Raw genomic sequence first — 18,572 nt, 5'->3', positions numbered from 1 at the left:
TTTTCAGACCGCTAATTTTTTTTCAATGCAAGATTTTTACCATCAAATTTAACAGTCTGGACATTCTAGGAGCTTATCTTCGCCATCCGCCCCTATGAAAAATCGCGTTTCGGCTAACGAACGTGATCCTAGAACGAATATTATCTCCATTAGAGGAGTTATCAATGTATATAGGTCACCCGTACGCATCTTTGAGGATGGATATCCCCACCCCTTCCCCATATCTCCGCCCGTATGTAGAGAGTTCAAGGAATTTCTTAATAAAACGTCATAAAAGCGGAAGCAAAAGTGTCGGAACACAGTGCCGTCATATCCGCGTGCGTTGTTTTTATCGACGCTAGGAGCAATGCTCATTTAGCATTACTTTCCGTAGGGATCATCCTGGACCACCAATTGTTTACGTTATATCACAGGTGTCGTTACAACGGAGGTCATTATACCCGAGTTTCGCAGTATGATTGTTTTTTATTTTTTTTTTCATTCCGATGAATTTCCGAATCCCAACTCGATTTCTCATCTGTATGCTGCGTTCCGCCGACGATGTCAATCGCGGTTGCAGACGTAAAATCTAATTATTAATGCCTTGACTAGGGAGTAATGAAAGTAACATTGCGCAATCGGTGTGACACAATTAAAAATCTACTTCCCTTTTTTTTTCAATACATTAATACATTACAGTCACATGAGGAATCGATAGAGATATCACGTATCTTTTACACCTTACTTTATCAGTAACTTTTTTTTTTCATCCCGTCTGTGTCATTGCACAAGCCAAAGTTTGGCATATTTTTTTTCATATCTTATCATCGACGTTAGTACTTGAAACCAAAGTAACGCCTCGGTATACGTAGGAGAACGGCCGACACGTCAACCTGGATATATATCCTGTATTAATAAGACAATATACCCAAGGTAAGTTTCCTTATTTTTGGTAATTATATAATTAATCCATAATACACTTAATGCAAAGGTATAAATCTATAAAAAGGTTTCCGAACCCAACGACGCCATATATGATTAGGTAGGAATACGTAAATTTCGCAAAAAAAATCGAAATTTCGCAAAAAAAGTTGTTTTTAAATCAGAAATTTCGCATTTATTCACAATAACGAACCCACAAAAAAAAACCCAGGAAAATATAGTCAAAAACAGCCTTTTTACCTATTCCTTGTATAATACGGGTGATATCTGACAACTTTTTTCAATAAACGCGAAAATACATGGATGGAATAGTCCTAATCAACAGATAACACTGAATATTATAATTGACAAATTTTAGCGCCACCTGTCGATAATAAATGTAACTATTTTGGCAATAAAATTTTTGACGTTTAATAAAATCCTGTCTTCCAGGTGCAGAACTGCATCGTCTTATGCTTTTCGAATTATGAAATTTTTAATTGTTTTTATAACTTTGTGATCTTTTTGTTGGTGGTCTCAATTAAAGTTGAGACTGGTGGAGTACTGGTGGCTAATTCGAGTGTATTATTAATTGGTAAATTCATGAACATATCCGTGGGATTATTTTTCCTGAATTTTTTAATTGCATAATACTGTCAACTTCAAAGGGAAAAACCATTAGCATAAACTCAAAAAAATCTCTCTCTCTCTCTCTCTCATTAACATTTCAAAAAATCTCTGCATGTTGTTGTATATTATCCCGTTTCCTAAATAAATTTCCAGATATCAATAAAAACTATATTCATGCTATATTATGTTTCAATCATGTGAGGCATACTTATTTTTTCTACGACAATCTCAATAATGCATATATGTCATTGCTACGTAATCTAATTTCAACACCTCCCTATAACATACACGTCGGTTATTACATACACTTCTCGAATCACCTAGGGCTATGTTATAACCGAACTCAACTGTATTTACATCTAAAACAACGCCAAAGGGGGGAAAAAAGTGATGCTTGTGGGTTTTTCCCCTTTCAAGCACGCTCACAAGTACTGGGCAAAATTACGACTTTCCACTTTAAAAAGTGTAAATTACCTAGATTTCGCGAAAAAATTAGTAAAAAAAATCATTATTTCAGCATTTATTCGTCAAAGTTGGCAAATTTCGCATTTATCGCGGTTATTTCGTAAATACGAAATTTACGTATCCCTAATGATAGGGGAATACGCCCTTGAACACCAGTAGCTAAACGAGAACAGATTAGACTTTAAACGCTTAATATCTTAGAAAGTACGCGTTGTGTAGATTGAAGTCAGTGTGTTGTTCCTATGGGTAGATGAATTTGAAGGTGGCGTATTGGTTTGCGGGGGAGGGGGTTGAATACAGATTTGGGTGCCAGACTGGTCGGGCTGTGCCGAGCGGCACGGCATAAAAAAATAAGTCAGTTTTGTGAAGCGCTATCACAACCAGTGTTTCTCAACCTCTTTCAGCCCCTGGCCCCCCCTTTGGACAATATTTTCTTCTCGCGCCCGCCCCCCCCCCCTCCGCCCTCATTCCGGAGTGAGACTCTTTGTACTTATTGAATTGATTTTTTAAAGTAAATTTATAAGGAACAAAAAGTAACGTCATTATCCGGATCAATGGGGTTGGAATTCCCTCTTTATAGCGTGCTAGGCCGCTTCTTTATATTTCTGTGCTAGGCCGTCTCAACATGGTGGCCTCTCATGGGGCTTCGGATAAAGTGATGTTCTGGAGCTGGCAGTGATAGCTTATACATATTTGTGCATTTATTCTTAAAACCATAGAAGTAGATCTACCTCTGTGCCTTAATAGCATCATAGCAAAGTGATTTCTATGGGACTCCCCCACCCTTCTAGAAGTAACTACCAACACAATTACATACTCACTCCCAAAAATTGTAACTAGATCTCACTATCATGATGCCCCCCACACCCGGGCAGGGCCTGCTTTTGCATGGGTAAACGAAGCACTTTTCCAAGGCCCAAAAATTTTCACTGCCTCGAAATTGTCAGCTTTATGTATTACTAGCTGTTGCCCGCGGCTTTTCTCGCATGGATTTGGTTATCTGAAAATTACCTTTTTAGAAGGAAAGGGCCGTCTCAAATGGGCTCCAGAAAAGGTGGTGTACGGGAGCCCCCCGAACAAAGTTGAAAGTAGCAGATCTGAACATGTAGGGTCCTATGGACATGAGTGGGGAAGGGTTTATTTCTTCTAAAAAGCTTTTTTATTTATTCGACGTCTATTTTTTCCCTCAGCTCTTTGTGCGGTGCGGCACTTTTGGGATATCCTAGTACCATCGGGGTTCAAACCAGTGGAACTAGATAGAGAATGTGACATTTCACAGCCAAGAAAAAAATCGCTTGAAGAAGCACCTATCTCTAAGGAAGGTTTCAAACGCGGGGGGGGGGGGGGTCCAAAGAACATTTCGGGAACAGAAGAGAAAAATTTAATCCTTGAGAGATAAAAACAAACAATACGTCTTGCTTTCTATGCAATAGCATAGAACATTTTGAAAGATATTGCCCATGGTTCAAAAAAAAAGAAGCAGAACAAACCCGGAGTCCGCAAGTTCTAACGAACAGAATTGCGGCCGGAAGTGGGAGAAAAGTCGACGAAAGTATGGTTTCCTTTTTTTTTTTCCGGCGAGTTTCCTCCGGTTGATGCAGGCAAATAATGTTCAAAAATGTATAGCAGAGCTTAAAGCATATAATGATCTAGAAACAAACGCACGGCTCATCTGTTATAAAGATCCCTGTACGGCCACCAGAGCCCGAACTAGAGGGGAGGAAAGGGGAAAATATATTTCAGGGAGAAACAAACAACGCTTTTGTAAAATTTTCGGATTTTTACAGTGAAGGGATGAGGGGGCAAAATCACATTTGCCCCGCCTCACAAAAATCCTAGTTAAGGACAAAGCCTGTTTCCCGCATGAGCAAATGAGGCAGGTGCCCTGATCCGGCAAATATTTTGGGGCCCATTGGGAAGCCAATAAATTGTCTTTTTTTTTTCAATGTTGTACTTCCTTACAAAAACGAAAATGAAAAACTTAAATTTTTGATCGTCTTGGAAGAAGAGCACACACTTTCCCCTCCTATGCCCTTCTACCACTGCGTACGTCTTTGTACCGCAGAATGCTATACACATAGAGGGCCCCCAAAAAGTCGTGTTTGCCCAGGGCCCAAACTTATGTGGCAAACTTATCAGGGCCCTGACGGCCTTGATGCCAACGGCAAAGTTTACGTCGCACGTGTAACCGACATCAAAGGAATGTAGATAAGAATCACAAATAATGTTATCGATACTTCCGCAATCGATGCTGGCAGATACATGGGCTAAAGTTGACTGTCGTTTGGATGTAGCCCAGGCTACAAAGGGTATTCATATTAGAATGTGCTAATTTTTATTTAACGCAAATCGTCATTAACATTAGTTATACACTGTTTGTGTTGCATTTTATGTATTACGCCGAGTTTCTTGCGATACTGCGCTATCTGTGAAGAAAATTTTGAACCATTTTCCTAATTTATCAAAAAATAATAATATCTCTAGACCATGACAACATAATCAGTACTTTAGTACAAACCACGCCTTTTGATGTCAATTGCTACATTTTTCATTAACTTTTAAAATGTATCAAGGGACTTTTCATCCACCCTGTATATCAAGGGTGCTCAATCTTTTGGGGGGTGTGCGGGCAACTTCATTAGTTTGGAAACGTGTCGCGAACCAGCGAGCCACTTGAGTCTTCTGGAAATGAGCCTCGGGCCACTCAGGTGATCTAAAAGTGTGTGGGTTGTTTTCGGTGAGTGTTTACTCTTGGTGCATTGTTTGTCGGTGAATTTTATTCCCGATGAATTGTTTATCAGTGAATTTTTTTAACAGGGTAAATTGCGTGGCAGTGAATTGTTGTCGGTGAGTGAATTGGTGAATTTTTTGCCGGTAAATTTTTCTTCTAGTGAATTGTTGTCGGTGAATTTTCCAGTGGTGAGCTTTCCTTTCGGTGAACTGTTTGTCATTGAGTTTTCCTTGCGTTAAATTACCTAGCAGTGAATTGTTGTCGATGAATTTTCCCATAAATGAGTTTTACTTTTTGTGAATTGTTTGGCGGAGAATTTTCCCAGTGGTGAGTTTTCCCGTCGGAAAACTGTTTATCGGTGAATTTTCTTTGCGTTAAATTGCCTGGCACTGAATTGTTGTCGGTGAATTTTCCCTGACACTGAAATGGCTGTGAAAAATGTAGTAAATCTCACATGATAAGCATTTTAGCACAAACCGCACACGTCAATTGCTTGATCTTTATTGTTTGGCACAATGGCTTTTCGCCCACCCTGTGTATGGTGCACCTCCCCTCCCTTATATGTATTTATATAATATTTGTACTTATAATTTCATTTCACATTTGTACTCATCTGTATCCCAAAAATATCAAATGAACATAATAACTTTCCACCACTGAGTATAACTTTTATTCGAGTAAAATAATATCATTTTAATGAGTGAAAGTGTGGAAATTTTATGTATGAAATTTTCCTTTCAATTATTGTTTAGTATTAATTATCTTTCTACCACGCAGATTCTATTGATCGTTGAAAACAAATGGCTTATCCAGGTAAGTAAATCGGTGTCACTTATAACTAAAGCCCAGATTATATGGAATTAAATATTTTAGCATTTTTTACACCCAGTGTGCATATATGCATAAAATCACTGAAATTTTAGAACAAGCTATATTATCAGCATTTTTGTTTTATTGTTATCAATCGCATTGCGCTAATATATTTTCAAGATTATCTTTTATCTTTTTATCCTACAAACTTAATTAAATTTCTTTATTTACACTGCTGGCCACCCAAATTGCAACACCAAGAAAGACAAGAGATATCGCAACAATATTTATTTTGTAGATAACATGTTGACCAAGCATCAAATGATTAAATTTATAGACTTCTGTGAAGTGTGGTTCCTGCCGAAATCAGTAGCCAGAGTTGCCGCCATTGTTGGAGATCACCGCTGCCACACGCCTCGGCATTGATTCAAAGAGACTTTGGATGTGTTCTTGGGGTACAGCAGACCAAGCAGCTTCCACGCGTTGCCAAAGTTGATCTGGTGTGGCAGCTGGGGATGCAATCTGGGTCAATCGTTGAGCAACCATGGACCACGTGTTTTCTATCGGCGAAAGATCCGGAGAGCGAGCTGGCCAGGGAAGCAATTCAATCTGGCGATTGACGAAGAACCTTTGGACAATACGTGCCACGTGTGGTCGCGCATTGTCCTGTTGAAATATAGCTGTGGGCAAGGCCTGAAGGTAAGGAAGGACAACTGGCTCCAACACCTCGGAGATGTAGCGCTGGCTTTTTAAAGTACCGGCAATGCGTACTAGAGGAATGCGAGAGTGATATCCAATACCGCCCCATACCATAATACCCGGTGCAGGACCAGTGTGGCGGTGCATAACGCAGCTGTTCAGCATCCTCTCTCCACGGTGTCTCCAGACTCGAATCCGACCATCGTGGTGTTGCAGACAGAAGCGTGACTCGTCAGTAAAGACAATTTCATTCCATTGTGCCGTCCACATCCTTCTTTCATCGCACCATTGGCGGCGGAGACGTCTGTGGTTCTGCGTCAAGGGTAGACGAAGCAATGGACGTCTTGCGGGCAGACCACTCTGCTGTAAACGGCGTCGAATGGTACGCGCAGACACTGGATGATGCGGTACAGACTGAATGTGCTGTGCTATGGTTCGTGATGTGGCTCAGCGCTCCGTCACTGCCATGCGCACAATACGCCTGTCATCACGTGAAGTGGTACACTGAGGTGGATGCGATCGAACACGTCGGTCCGTCGTACCCTCTTGCATCCAACGATCACATATCCGCATTACAGTTGTTTGGTTTCGTCCAACACGACTACCGATTTCCCTGAAAGATAATCCACAATCTCGGTAGGCCACTATCCTTCCTCTGTCGAACTCGGATACTTGATCAAAAGATGATCGCTGTTTTCTACGAGGCATAATTGATCGTTTTTTTGAAAAAACCACAAGAAAAACACAATTGCCGTACTTCAAATCGTCGAAATCTCCAAGCCTTAAATAGCGCTTTGAAGTGGCACCACAGGCGCGCGTGATGTGCGTCTGCGCTGAAATTCTAATCATTTGCATATCCCACCTCCACTAATGCATGTTGTAAATTTCATATTATTTGCATGCTTCCTTCAGGGTGTTGCATTTACGGTGGCCAGCAGTGTATTTTATTTATTTAATATTTCATCATTTAGGGCATATTTTTTAGGCATTTTCAAATACAATTACAAATATCTGCACTCCGAAATGCATGTTTTCTTCTTTTTTTTTTCATTTTACAGTATATTTTTGTGTTCTCTAAAGCCTTCAGTGCCTTTAATATGTTTTTTTTTTTCTTAATTTTTTGCGCGTATTCTCTCTCTTTAAGGGAAAATGAAGTATTTTTACCAGTATTCAATTTTTACCAAAACAAAAAATTTATTTCAAATTCTTGCCGATAGAGGGCCAGGAAAACCAATTCGGCAGGAGTGGTAGGACTTGAACCTTTCATCAATCTCTTCTGTGTCCAGAACCTTAGTGAATCTTCAGCGGGTGATTCTTGGCTGTGGTAAACCAACTTCAACAATAGTGCTTTATCCACCTGTATCAACATCACAATAAAAATCTTATGTAAGCGCTAGTAGCAGGGAAAGTTCAGAAATGAGCTGCTAATCGTACACAATACGACTCTGACTTGCATATTCCAGTGGTTTTCACAGCGTCTTTCTCGACAAAAACTTAAACTAATTTATTTTTTTTTTCTGTATGAGAAAAATTTCCCCCTTCATGAGAACAACTTTTTCACAAACCACATTCAGATATGTACCGATTCCTTCAAGTTTTAGGAATTTTCATACTATCTACGAATTTATGGGACACCCTGTACCACGACTACCGCTAGTAATGTTTTGTTACAATTTTCTGATATACATTCTGAGTTGATGCTTATAATTGACTTTGGTTCATTTATAGGCACATTTAGTCATTTTCTTAATTTATTTTTTGAGTTTTCGGAGGTGTCATAACCAACGTTTTCATTTCTGAAATTTTCAGGTACTTCTCCGGTGGTGATACCGCCAGTAGCGGCACAACCGTTTTTCGGTGACATGCCCGTTCAGACACAGTGTCGAGTCTGCGGTCATAATGTCCTAACCACCGTGTCCAGGGAGAATGGTGCTGCCTCCTATATCTGGTGTTTCGTCGTCTTCATTTTGGCGTAAGTTCGTTGTTTATAAAAGTTTTTACTGACTTCCAATCAAAAATACCTTGTGGAGCTGTTGGACTAATTCGAACACCCGCTTGACATGGCAGAAAATTAAGCCTCATAAAGATATTGGAAAAAGTACCCATCATGCGGTCTAAAATCTTGGGCATCGTGGGTTACTGTGGTCCCTAAAAGCTTGTCATAATTGACGTTAACTGCAATCAAGTGCTACCATAGGGTCTCTCATGTACCAAAAACTCTCTGGCAGTGCCAGGCTTTGCCCATATGAGAACGCAGGATTGACATTTTGAGGGAGGGCCACACAAGGAATGTCATCCAGAGAGAATTTGAGTTATCAGCCTTCAAAAAGCATTTAAATTTACAGAAATTGAATAAAATAGCAAGAAAAGGGCATTATCTTTTGATATTTTAATTTTCTTTAAAAAATATTAAAAAATAATTACATTTTTCGTCAACTTTGGAAGGGGGCACGAGCTCCCTATGTTGTGCACCCCCTACGAAAGTTTTAAAAAAAATCTAAACATTTTTTGGGGCCCTGAACGTTGGACGGCCCTCGTTTAATGGAATTAGATTCAGATCTGTAGCTATTGTGAAACGTATAAAAAAATCATGTCTAAAGATAAGGCCCGGTAATGCAATTACTTTATTTATCCGAATAGGTCCCGATTAGTTCGAATTGACGTGATTCTACTGCAAGGGTGTTCAACCTGTGGGAGAGTGCAGGCCACTTCATTGATTTGAAAACGTGTCGTGGGTCCCCTTAACTGAGTGATCTGGGAATGTACTACGGGACACTTGAGTGATCTAAAACTGTGCCACGAGTCACATGAGTGGTTTGAAACTGTGTCACCGGTCGCTTAACTGCTCTATAACTGTGCCGCGTTGATCTGTAAACAGGCAGCGGGACTTTTAAACGACCTGAAAATGGACAACGGGTCAATCAAGTGATCTGAAAATAGACAATGGATCAATCAAGTGATCTAGGAATATGACGCAGGCCAATCCTGATGCGGAATTGCACAGTGCGTTTGAATCTTAAATGATCTGGAAACCACAACGGGCCACTTGAGTGATCTGAGAATATGTCGTGGTGCCACTCAAGTGATGTTTAATAGTACCGAGAGTCAAGGCGTACCGAGAGTACAAGTACTTCAAGGCGCGAACGCAAGCCGATCTCCCCTTTAAACAGTCTCGACACAGAGAGCAACAGGCCTTACAAACAGTACAAATATAATTCAATCATAGCACAATCATCACTCACTTCACTTCTGAAATATAAATGGCAGCACTGAAAACTCAAACACAACACTACATACGCACTCAGACTGTTAGGTACACTCACACTTACACTTCCGGCAAAACTCACTAGTAGTAAATCGCCCATAGATGACGATAGACATGAGTTGTGCTCGGTTTGAAAGAAAAGAAAGTACCGAGAGTCACTTACGGCCTCCTGACAGGGGGATACTCAATTTGAACTCGAGTAGCCTCAACTTCAGAGTTGAGTTGAGTTGAACGAGTCGAGTTGCCCTTTCTCCCTTAACACGGCGCTACTAAAAAAAACCTCAATGCCCGGGAAAATGAGTAAAAGCGACGCAGTGTTTAGTTCTCCTACTTATCTCCATATACATTATGAACCGGGGGTAGGAAAAACATCAAATTTTTAGCCATTCTAGCAGCGATGGAGTTGATATTTTATTATAATTATGTAGAGTAATTATCATCCTACACTATTATTTCAGCAAAAAAGGATAAATAAAGAAAAGAAAATTATGGTTGCATCCATACATTGAAAATAACATCCATCGTACACTATTAGTTACGGCCAACGGGAATCAGATTCCTTGCGTTCGACGGAACTAGAAAAGAGACTTATATACCTGGAATTAATAAATCACCTGATTAGCTGTCAGCTCTGATAAGTGACTAATCCTTAATAATAATCCTTAAGGTAAGTCAAATTCATGTTGTAAATATCCATTATTTGGGGTCGTTGTAGTTCTATATAAGATGAAGAAGCTTTGTTTCCTTTTAAGAGCTGACTATGCTGCTATCATACAGAGAGAGAAAAATATAACTTTGTTCATATCTTGGAGGGGTTGGAAGTTTTTCCCATATACTCCCACACGAGTGTGTGCGTGACCTATATTTATTACGCATTACGTGCATTCCAAGTACAACTTAAAAATGCCATAAATATATTATACAGGATGAATAGCAGAGGCTGTGGAACTCGACATCAAAAAAGGAAGAGTTACATAGTGCCAAAGGTAAAAACAACCAACATCTTCTATATCAACCAATTATTAGCTCAACATGGGGCACTGGTATTCTATCAAGCAAGGTTCCACAGACGAGACGCATTACGTATCGTCCACAAGAAAGAAATCAGCAACGCTCACCACTTAGTATATAGATGTGAAGCATTTGACAAAGACAGAAAAGAGTGTAACTTTAGCGATGACACTTTGTCTCCAATGCACCAATTCCTTGTCTGAGGAGCTCCGTAAAAATATACGTGCCCGATTCTTTGGATACCGAGTCTCCTATCACTCGTAAGACTTAAGTATCCCCGTGTGGGGAGGCCTTTAAGACATCTGGAAATGTGCCGCTTAGTTCATTTTTACAAAATTAGGTTTGACTCCTAGGGACACATTTGGCCAGGGGGTCATGGGTTGCATGAGCATCCATATTCTTCTACGCTGCGTATTTCAAGTGGTACGCAAAAATTTGATATCGTGTACGTCTAAAGTTCGTTAGAACTTTAAAAATTGATATAAAGGAACAAATATGATGGATAAATAATTGTGGTAGGCACAAATGGGATCAAAGGGCGATCATTTCTTTTCAGTAAGAATAATCCAAAAATCATTAGTAGAAAACGCTGACATGCAATTATATGAAGCAGATAATGCAGGAAGGATGAAGTTGCATTCATCAAATTCACTGACGGCCTCTGATTTGGAAAAATCTGCTTCGAATACAGCAGTTACTTTTGAAATTAAATTTTTTTTCTTATATTTAAAAAATCTGATCTTTCTCTGATCCCATTTGTGCGAATTATAGTTTTTATCGTTATTTGGTTTTTTTTTTTGTTTTGTCATTAATTTTTAAAGTTTCGACACGCCCGGTATTTCAGTTAAGTGAATAATAAATTAAAAAGTTTGCGTTAATTTTTTTATTCTTACTAGAACTTCCTTATCGTTGCAGTTGTCCTTGTTTCTGGATCCCTCTTGTGATGGACTCGTGCAAGGATGTCCACCATTACTGTCCGAGTTGCGGTACCGAGCTCGGAATGAAGAAACCGATGTGAGACATCGCTGATCATGGATATATTTTTGTTGCTACCCAACTGCGAACTGAATGTTTTATGATGCTGTGTAGTTTGTATTTTCCTCCGGGAATTCGTTCTTCATTCAAGAACATGATTCACGAAAAATAAAGATCAGATAATTTTCTTTCCACCATGAAATTTAATTTATTGATCAGAAATTATTTTCAATCACAATCTTCGTTATAGAAGACTATCAAGAGGTAATAAATAGATGGAATGCCAACTCTGTTGACGTTTGGTACACTGTTCAGCTGTACAATTGCAATGATCTTAATAGTCAAAAACTGACTTGAAACTTTAATGCCGAATTTTATTATTGAAAATTGAAAACGTATTCTGTGGGATAGTTCTTGTTAATAGGGAGATTAACTGACGCCTTTTTGTCACCCGGTATTTGGTGAAAAACTATGCCACAAGTTTAGCATTGATGGATATAGTCCCATTTAGATTCTAAATTTTAGAACTGAAGTCACGTGTGTGTAAATTTTTACGGCCACTACTATTATTGAACTACACATGAACCTCAGTGGAATTTCTAATGAATTTCTGCATGTTTGGAATGTGTGTGTATACGTATTGTGAGCATAACATGAAGTTTGTTTCTGTATAATGCTTGTAATAATGCTGCCATCTATTTTTGAACTATGAGTGAAGTGTGGTGATTGAATATTTGTACCATTGTAAGCCTGTTGCTCTCTGTGGGGCGACTTTTTAACGAGGAGATCGGCTAGCATTCGCTCCTTGAAGTTAGGAACCACAGAAAATCAACTTCAGCCGACTACTACTGTGGCACCGATGGGGTTCGAACCGGTCCTCGCGATGATAGTCCGTCACTATGACCACTCGACCAGCACAGCGGCTACTTTTACGAACGGAGTTTTTACGACAATCAAATAGTTCTCAAGTTGTCGAACGGACATGTCATTGCGTAAGATCAAAGAGAGGAAACAACTGCGACATTCAGATCAAAAGATTTCTGAGTATATTTGAGGATTTACTACAGCTTTATCTATTGAAGATGCCTTCGGCAACTGTAGACAAAACGACAAAACATCTTGTTTCGTTCTTAATTCTGCGACCATAGTCCAATAACCCACCAATAATTTTCCACTGACTCCCTTACTTCATAAAAAATCGCACTAATATAGTCCGAGTTGATATTCGGAGTCTTCGCAAACTCTGGTTGTCAATCTTTTGCCAGTCTGCAGGGGTTTTTAACTATTTTCTGGCACATAATATACGCATATATAACGATACCTCCTCCTCCTTATCAGATCTTGGTTCGCTACTCTATCTCAAGGAAGAGGTATAAGCAGGTAGTCGAAGAAGACTTGAACCATACTGGGAAAATACCATACTAAGAATATATTAACATATTAAATATATATATATATCGCGAAGAAAATGAACTACTGATATTGCAATATCCGTTGTTTCAAATGGACAATTCATTATAGGTTTTTTGAACATAATTAACTGAAAGCTGTTGCCTATTGATACCATTAAGCTTATTGCATAACCTTGGAGCAAGACAGCATAAAGATTTTTTGTAAATTGTTTTTCTTGGTAATGGTATATGATATAGATTCTCTGTTCGTATAGTACAACATCTTTGTGTAATTGCTCTATTGGGATACCAGTCATGATTTATATACAGGAACAACAATACTTTATATAAATAAAGTTGACGTACGTTTAAATGAATTAGTGATGCATCGCCTTGAGAGGAAATATTTCCAACGTGCAGAATATCTGGTTAAAATAAAGTCATGTAAACGATTTATAGATAGAATATAATTTTTGTATGTTCCTCCCCAGACAGTTAATCCATATCATACAGGGTGATTCAGAAAAGATGGGGAAATCTTTAAGAGGTGATAATACGCACCAATACAAACAATTGTCATCAAAGAATGCATGGTCTAACATGAAATGCAAACGCGCTTCGGAACGGCCGCTCCGCATACGTTAAAACGGAATTCCTGTTGAAATTTATCGGGAGAAAAAGAACACCACATGCATGCAAATGCAACTTGTGGAAATACGCTAAGCATTTTCATACTGAAATGCATGTCTGCTTTTTCAGTATTACTAAAGTGCGCCATTATCCCGTACGTTACAACTGTTAGAACGGTTGCACGCTGGAATAACTTCACAGGGCTGGCGTCCGCGCCTTTTATTCCCTGTGCGCAGATTTGCATACGGTTTCTTCTTCTTCCCTGTGCTGTGCACCCTGGTTCATGGGTTACCTTGAGCACCTATCGGTCACAACTCAGGGTCATATAACAAGGGTTGTCTCACGAGGTATTGGAGTCGGTACTAGCTCACGTCACGGGTGACGTCATTAGCCTGCAGTACAACCGCTTTGCTACCTTGTTATTTACGGTAGTTTGTAAAATTACTGAATTTTTTTTTAATTATATTTTCGATTATTTTCATTAGTATATGTTTATTTATTTGCCTACTTCGTTCAGCCATTAAAACATTTAAAAGAAGAAGTTTTGCATTTGCTTATGAACTAACTTTCACTAAGAAAATTCTCGGATACATTTCAGTTGAATCACGTACGTTAACTTTTATTGAGTTGATGGAAAACCATCTCGCGAAAGATAATTTCAATTATTTTCTGGACTTTCTTATAATTTTTTATTATATTTTTGTTTTCATTTCAATAAGATGTAGCTTTACAAAGTAATACAACTGCAACATAAAAACATGGGAAGCCAGTGGCGTTGGAGTCGGGAATACTGTGAGGTGCTCGAGCACCCAAGTTAATTTATAGTATGGGTCTGCGTACCTACTACATTGATTCAGAAATCTAAATTCCTTATCTAAAGATCAAGACGAGCACCTACAAGTTCCAAACACTTCCGACGCCCTGTGAGAAGTAAATATTAAAAAATTCTTAATATACAATGTTTGAAGTTATTATTGCTGTTTTGAATGCTATAGCATTCTGAAATTGCAATAATATCTATAGCAGTATCAAAAGCCATTATAACTCACCGACTACTGCTTGGGGTAAATGCATTTCTTAGCTTAATCGATTATAAAAAGATTATAAAAATGCTACCTGTGACACTAAAACAACACCATAAATCTCTCACAATTGTATGCTGATATATACATCTGCTGTAAAAAAAAAAAAAAAAATGTAGCAGGACCGTGACGTCACACAGCACCTTCAAGTCAAGACGGCAAGCACAATATCAGAGATGAAATAGCCCTGGTCACAACTAGTTGGCGGGAAAGCTAAATCAAGCGTTGTTTCTAGCATTGCTGTGGCTCCTAAACCTGCGTCCAAACGTTTAACTAGTTAGTAAAGACTAATGTGAAGATAAGGTTCATTTATATTCTTTCCTCCTCCCCCCATTTTATTTATTTTTATGATGAGGAACAGACGCCACACGTCAGGCACAACTAGTCCTATTTGGTTTTTACTGCAATCATGCTACGTGTTTTTATGTGTATTTATCACAACACTGACAAATTTGCTTCTCTTCGAATGAACTAAAGTCCACTGCTCTAAAAAAACCTAATGCAGTGTCTTTCCCAACTATAAAATTTTATATAAAATGGGGAAAAAAAATAAGGGTCGAGAGAGAAATGGAATTTTTCTCCGGGATTTTTTTCGCAGCCAACGCGAGTTGCTTTCAACGATGTTACATGATTGATTGGACCGAAAGACAGGATTCCATGGGGAAGCAGAAAGCGCCTCCTTTGGGTGAAAAAATAAAAGGGTTTCATATACCATACACGTATATATAATATAGAGTCTTCTCTTCGGATAGAACTACTTCACAGGGAAAATGAATATAAAAAGAGCATTAGCTTTGAAAGATACTGAGATTTTTCAGTTATCTCGCGATACGGAATCCCTGGAAGAAGAAAAAAATATATATAACCACTATTTTCGTGTTTTCGCCAGCTTCACGCGCTCAGGCCTACAAAAAAAAATCTAAAGAAACACACTATTTTAACACGGGATGGAATCTGAACGTTTGCTGCGGTGAAATAAGATTGAAGGCATATTCTTCATGGATCGGATAACAGTTCCTGGAGAAATTTCGACTTATCTGTAGAGAAAGAGAGGAAAAAAAATGCATATTCAGAAATTCTTTTCATTTTTTTGAAAGATAAAACCCTTGGAAAGTTATTTTTATAGGCGTATAGTCTAGTTCCGCATTCCTATAGCATTGGTGTTTCGATACAATTTTGGAAAGAAATGTATGGCGGCATCACACAGATGAAGCCAAGGAGCTTGTTATTCATCGTTCATTGTGTTATTCCATCGTTGAAAATTACAAAAGTGGCGATTGGGCAACTAAAAATGCTTTGCCGACAAAACACCAACGCACACACGTGTTTTAGTTTCTTGAAGAAACTAATGCAAGTAAAGCGTGAACATATAAGTTTGGTCCGTGTCCGAAAAATTCACAGACAACAATTCACCGCTGGGAAAATCCACCACCAGGGAATTTCACTAACCAACAATCAGTTAACATAAGTGAATGGATGAGCGAAACCGATCTGTCACTAGACCTAGCTCTCTCTCGCTCACTCGCGAGGTCACTCAGTCTGAATCACTAGGTAGCTCATTCTATCGCTCACTCACTGGGTTTCTCCCCCTGTCGCACACTCACTAGGTCGCTCATTATATCACTCACTCACCCGGTCACTCACTTACTTCTCAGGTCACTCACTCATAGTATCACTCACTTAATCCCTAAATCACTCACTCACAGTATCACTCACTATGTCACTCGATCACTCTCTCAGTAGGCCGATCACTCACTTGATATCAAAGTCGTTCACTTACTGAATTATTGAAAAAATATTCACAGGATTATTCAAATAAATATTTCCAGATTCATGTTTAATGAAAAAAATAATTACATAATTGATGAAAATTCATATTTAAGGAGAAAAAAAACTACTTTTTTTTCATAATTACTGAAAAAATATTTCCAGAATTATTGGAAGAAATATTTTCAGAATTAATGGAGGTTCATGTTTAGTGAAAATAATAATTTAAGAATTGATGGGGGGGGAAATTCATGTAATGAAACAAATAGTTTCCGAATCAATCAAATTCACCGATAATGTACATAATGACCCTCTGTCCTATTTGAATCTGAGCCCTAGGCCTGCGTTGGGATCATTTTTTAAAGACTTGGGTTGTCCATATCTTATCTGGATTCCATTCTCAATCAAAACCATGCACTTTCACTAAATATTTTGTTCATGTTAAAATGAAGTTTTATAATCAACAATAAATTATAGTTGTATGGATGTTTTGATTCCTAAATTCCTATTCCAAACTACAGAGTGTTCCATAAATTCGTCAATAGTGTAAAAATTCATAAAAATTGAGGGGATTAGCGTATTAGAATGTGGTTTGGGAAAACATTTTGACGAAGGGATATAAATATTACTTATTTATTTTATGTATTTTATTATTATTATTATTATTATTATTATTATTATTATTATTATTATTATTATTAAAAAATTATTATTATTATAAAATATATATATATACTGTATATATATATATATATTTTTTTTTTTTTTGGTTACAAAAAAAATTCAGTTCAGGTTTTTGTCGATAGAGGGCGATGCATGAAAACGAATCCAGAATGAGTTGACTTTAACCTTTCTTCATTCTCTTCTGTGTTCGAAACATTCGTGACTCTTCGGCCGGCAATTCATAGCTGAGGTTAAGCAACTTTTCCAACAGTAATAAAAAAAAGGCAGTCAGCATCACAATGAAGACCTTGCTTGTGTAAGCAACAATAACCAAAAAATTCAGAAACGAGCTGTTAATCGTACAACCTGCATTTTATAGGACTCTGATTTGCATATTTCCAGTGATTTGCTCTCCTGCAGAACTCTCTATTTACAAAAATTTAAACTAAACCTTTTTTCCTATACCAAAAAAACTCCCTCTTAGTTTGAATAACTGTTTCACAGACCACATTCAAGTACACCCCGATTCCTTTTCAATTCCTATTGATTTTTAAACTATTTATAAATTTATGGGACGACCTCTATATTTTCAAGAAAACTCTATAATAGTAATTTTAAAATTTGTTTTTTCTCTCAAAAAAAGTTAGATATGATACAATTATATCACCAAACGCTACCTTGAACTATTCCGTGCTTCTCGAATTAAAATTGAACATTTGAAAAATCTAATTAACAATTGAAAGTTTCATTACGAAAATTCCCATGAGACATTTTTCAATTTACTGAAAAGAATATTCGTAACCGTCAGCGTGTTCCCATCATCAAAGTATGATGAGCGTAGGGTGACCATACGTCCCGTATTTCCCGGGACAGTCCCGGTATTTTCTGTTTTTTTGGCTGTCCCGACTTTTTAGCAAAAGTGTCCCGGTTTTTCCCGTATTTTGCACGAAGCCTACTTGAATTTTTATTCTTTATTGAAGTCAAAGATTGAAATTATTTTCAATTTATAAATTATATTATGATAACTACAACTATAAATGCGTATATGAATCTCCCACATTTGTTTCAGTGAAAATTTTTTTTCGTGGAATTCATTTTAATCCACTGCAATTAGCAGTAATGCTGCACTTCCCGCCATTGTGATTTCTCCGTTATTTCAACAATATTTGGCGACTTTGTTCGGTTTTGGCGTCATTTGTGGCAATAATTGACGATGTCCCGTATTTCTCTCGAGGAAATATGGTCAGCCTAGATGAGCGTAGCAGCGTGCTCCATTATCTCATAATGATCTGGATTTTTTTACAATGAAATTTTCCAACATGAAGTTCTTAAAATGATGTATAGATGGTGCACCCAATATATATTCTAGTTTTTGTTTGTTTATTATTATCATTATTTCTCTATATTCTAACAGGTTTGCTTGTAGTATGAGGTACATTGTTGATAGGGATAGCGCGTCGGCCTGTCCGACCACTATTTTGTTAGCGATTGTGGGTTCGAACCCTGTTTCTTTGTATCACGTCGTTTTTGTTTTTTTTTCGATTGTGTTATAC

General features: G+C 38.0%; 1 protein-coding gene across 2 annotated transcripts; it reads left to right on the top strand.

The window, feature by feature from the left end:
• The first annotated feature begins 301 nt into the window (after positions 1–301).
• LOC149064666 (lipopolysaccharide-induced tumor necrosis factor-alpha factor homolog) lies at positions 302–11,680 on the top strand. Of its 2 annotated transcripts, none has more exons than XM_089254891.1 (4): positions 302–912; positions 5,504–5,539; positions 8,045–8,207; positions 11,427–11,680. In XM_089254891.1, the coding sequence occupies exons 2-4, from the start codon at positions 5,527–5,529 to the stop codon at positions 11,527–11,529; spliced, it is 279 nt and encodes a 92-aa protein (XP_089111017.1). In that variant the 5' UTR covers positions 302–912; positions 5,504–5,526; the 3' UTR covers positions 11,530–11,680. The 2 variants fall into 2 exon arrangements, with proteins under 2 accessions (XP_089111017.1, XP_089111018.1); XM_089254892.1 differs by lacking the exon at positions 302–912 and adding an exon at positions 4,240–4,304.
• The last annotated feature ends 6,892 nt before the right edge of the window (positions 11,681–18,572 follow it).

Source organism: Pholcus phalangioides, unplaced genomic scaffold (assembly GCF_987345545.1).
Source record: "Pholcus phalangioides strain wild (caught in Gottingen) unplaced genomic scaffold, Ppha-v1.0 ptg000042l_1, whole genome shotgun sequence".
NCBI lineage: Eukaryota > Metazoa > Arthropoda > Arachnida > Araneae > Pholcidae > Pholcus > Pholcus phalangioides.
This window is presented reverse-complemented; position numbering and strand designations above follow the sequence as displayed.

What these genes read in the sequence shown, in the direction of transcription:
- LOC149064666 (XM_089254891.1), top strand. An exon ending in TTCGTCGTCTTCATTTTGGC is followed by an intron (nt 8,208 to 11,426) that starts GTAAGTTCGTTG and finishes TTATCGTTGCAG; the next exon opens with TTGTCCTTGTTTCTGGATCC.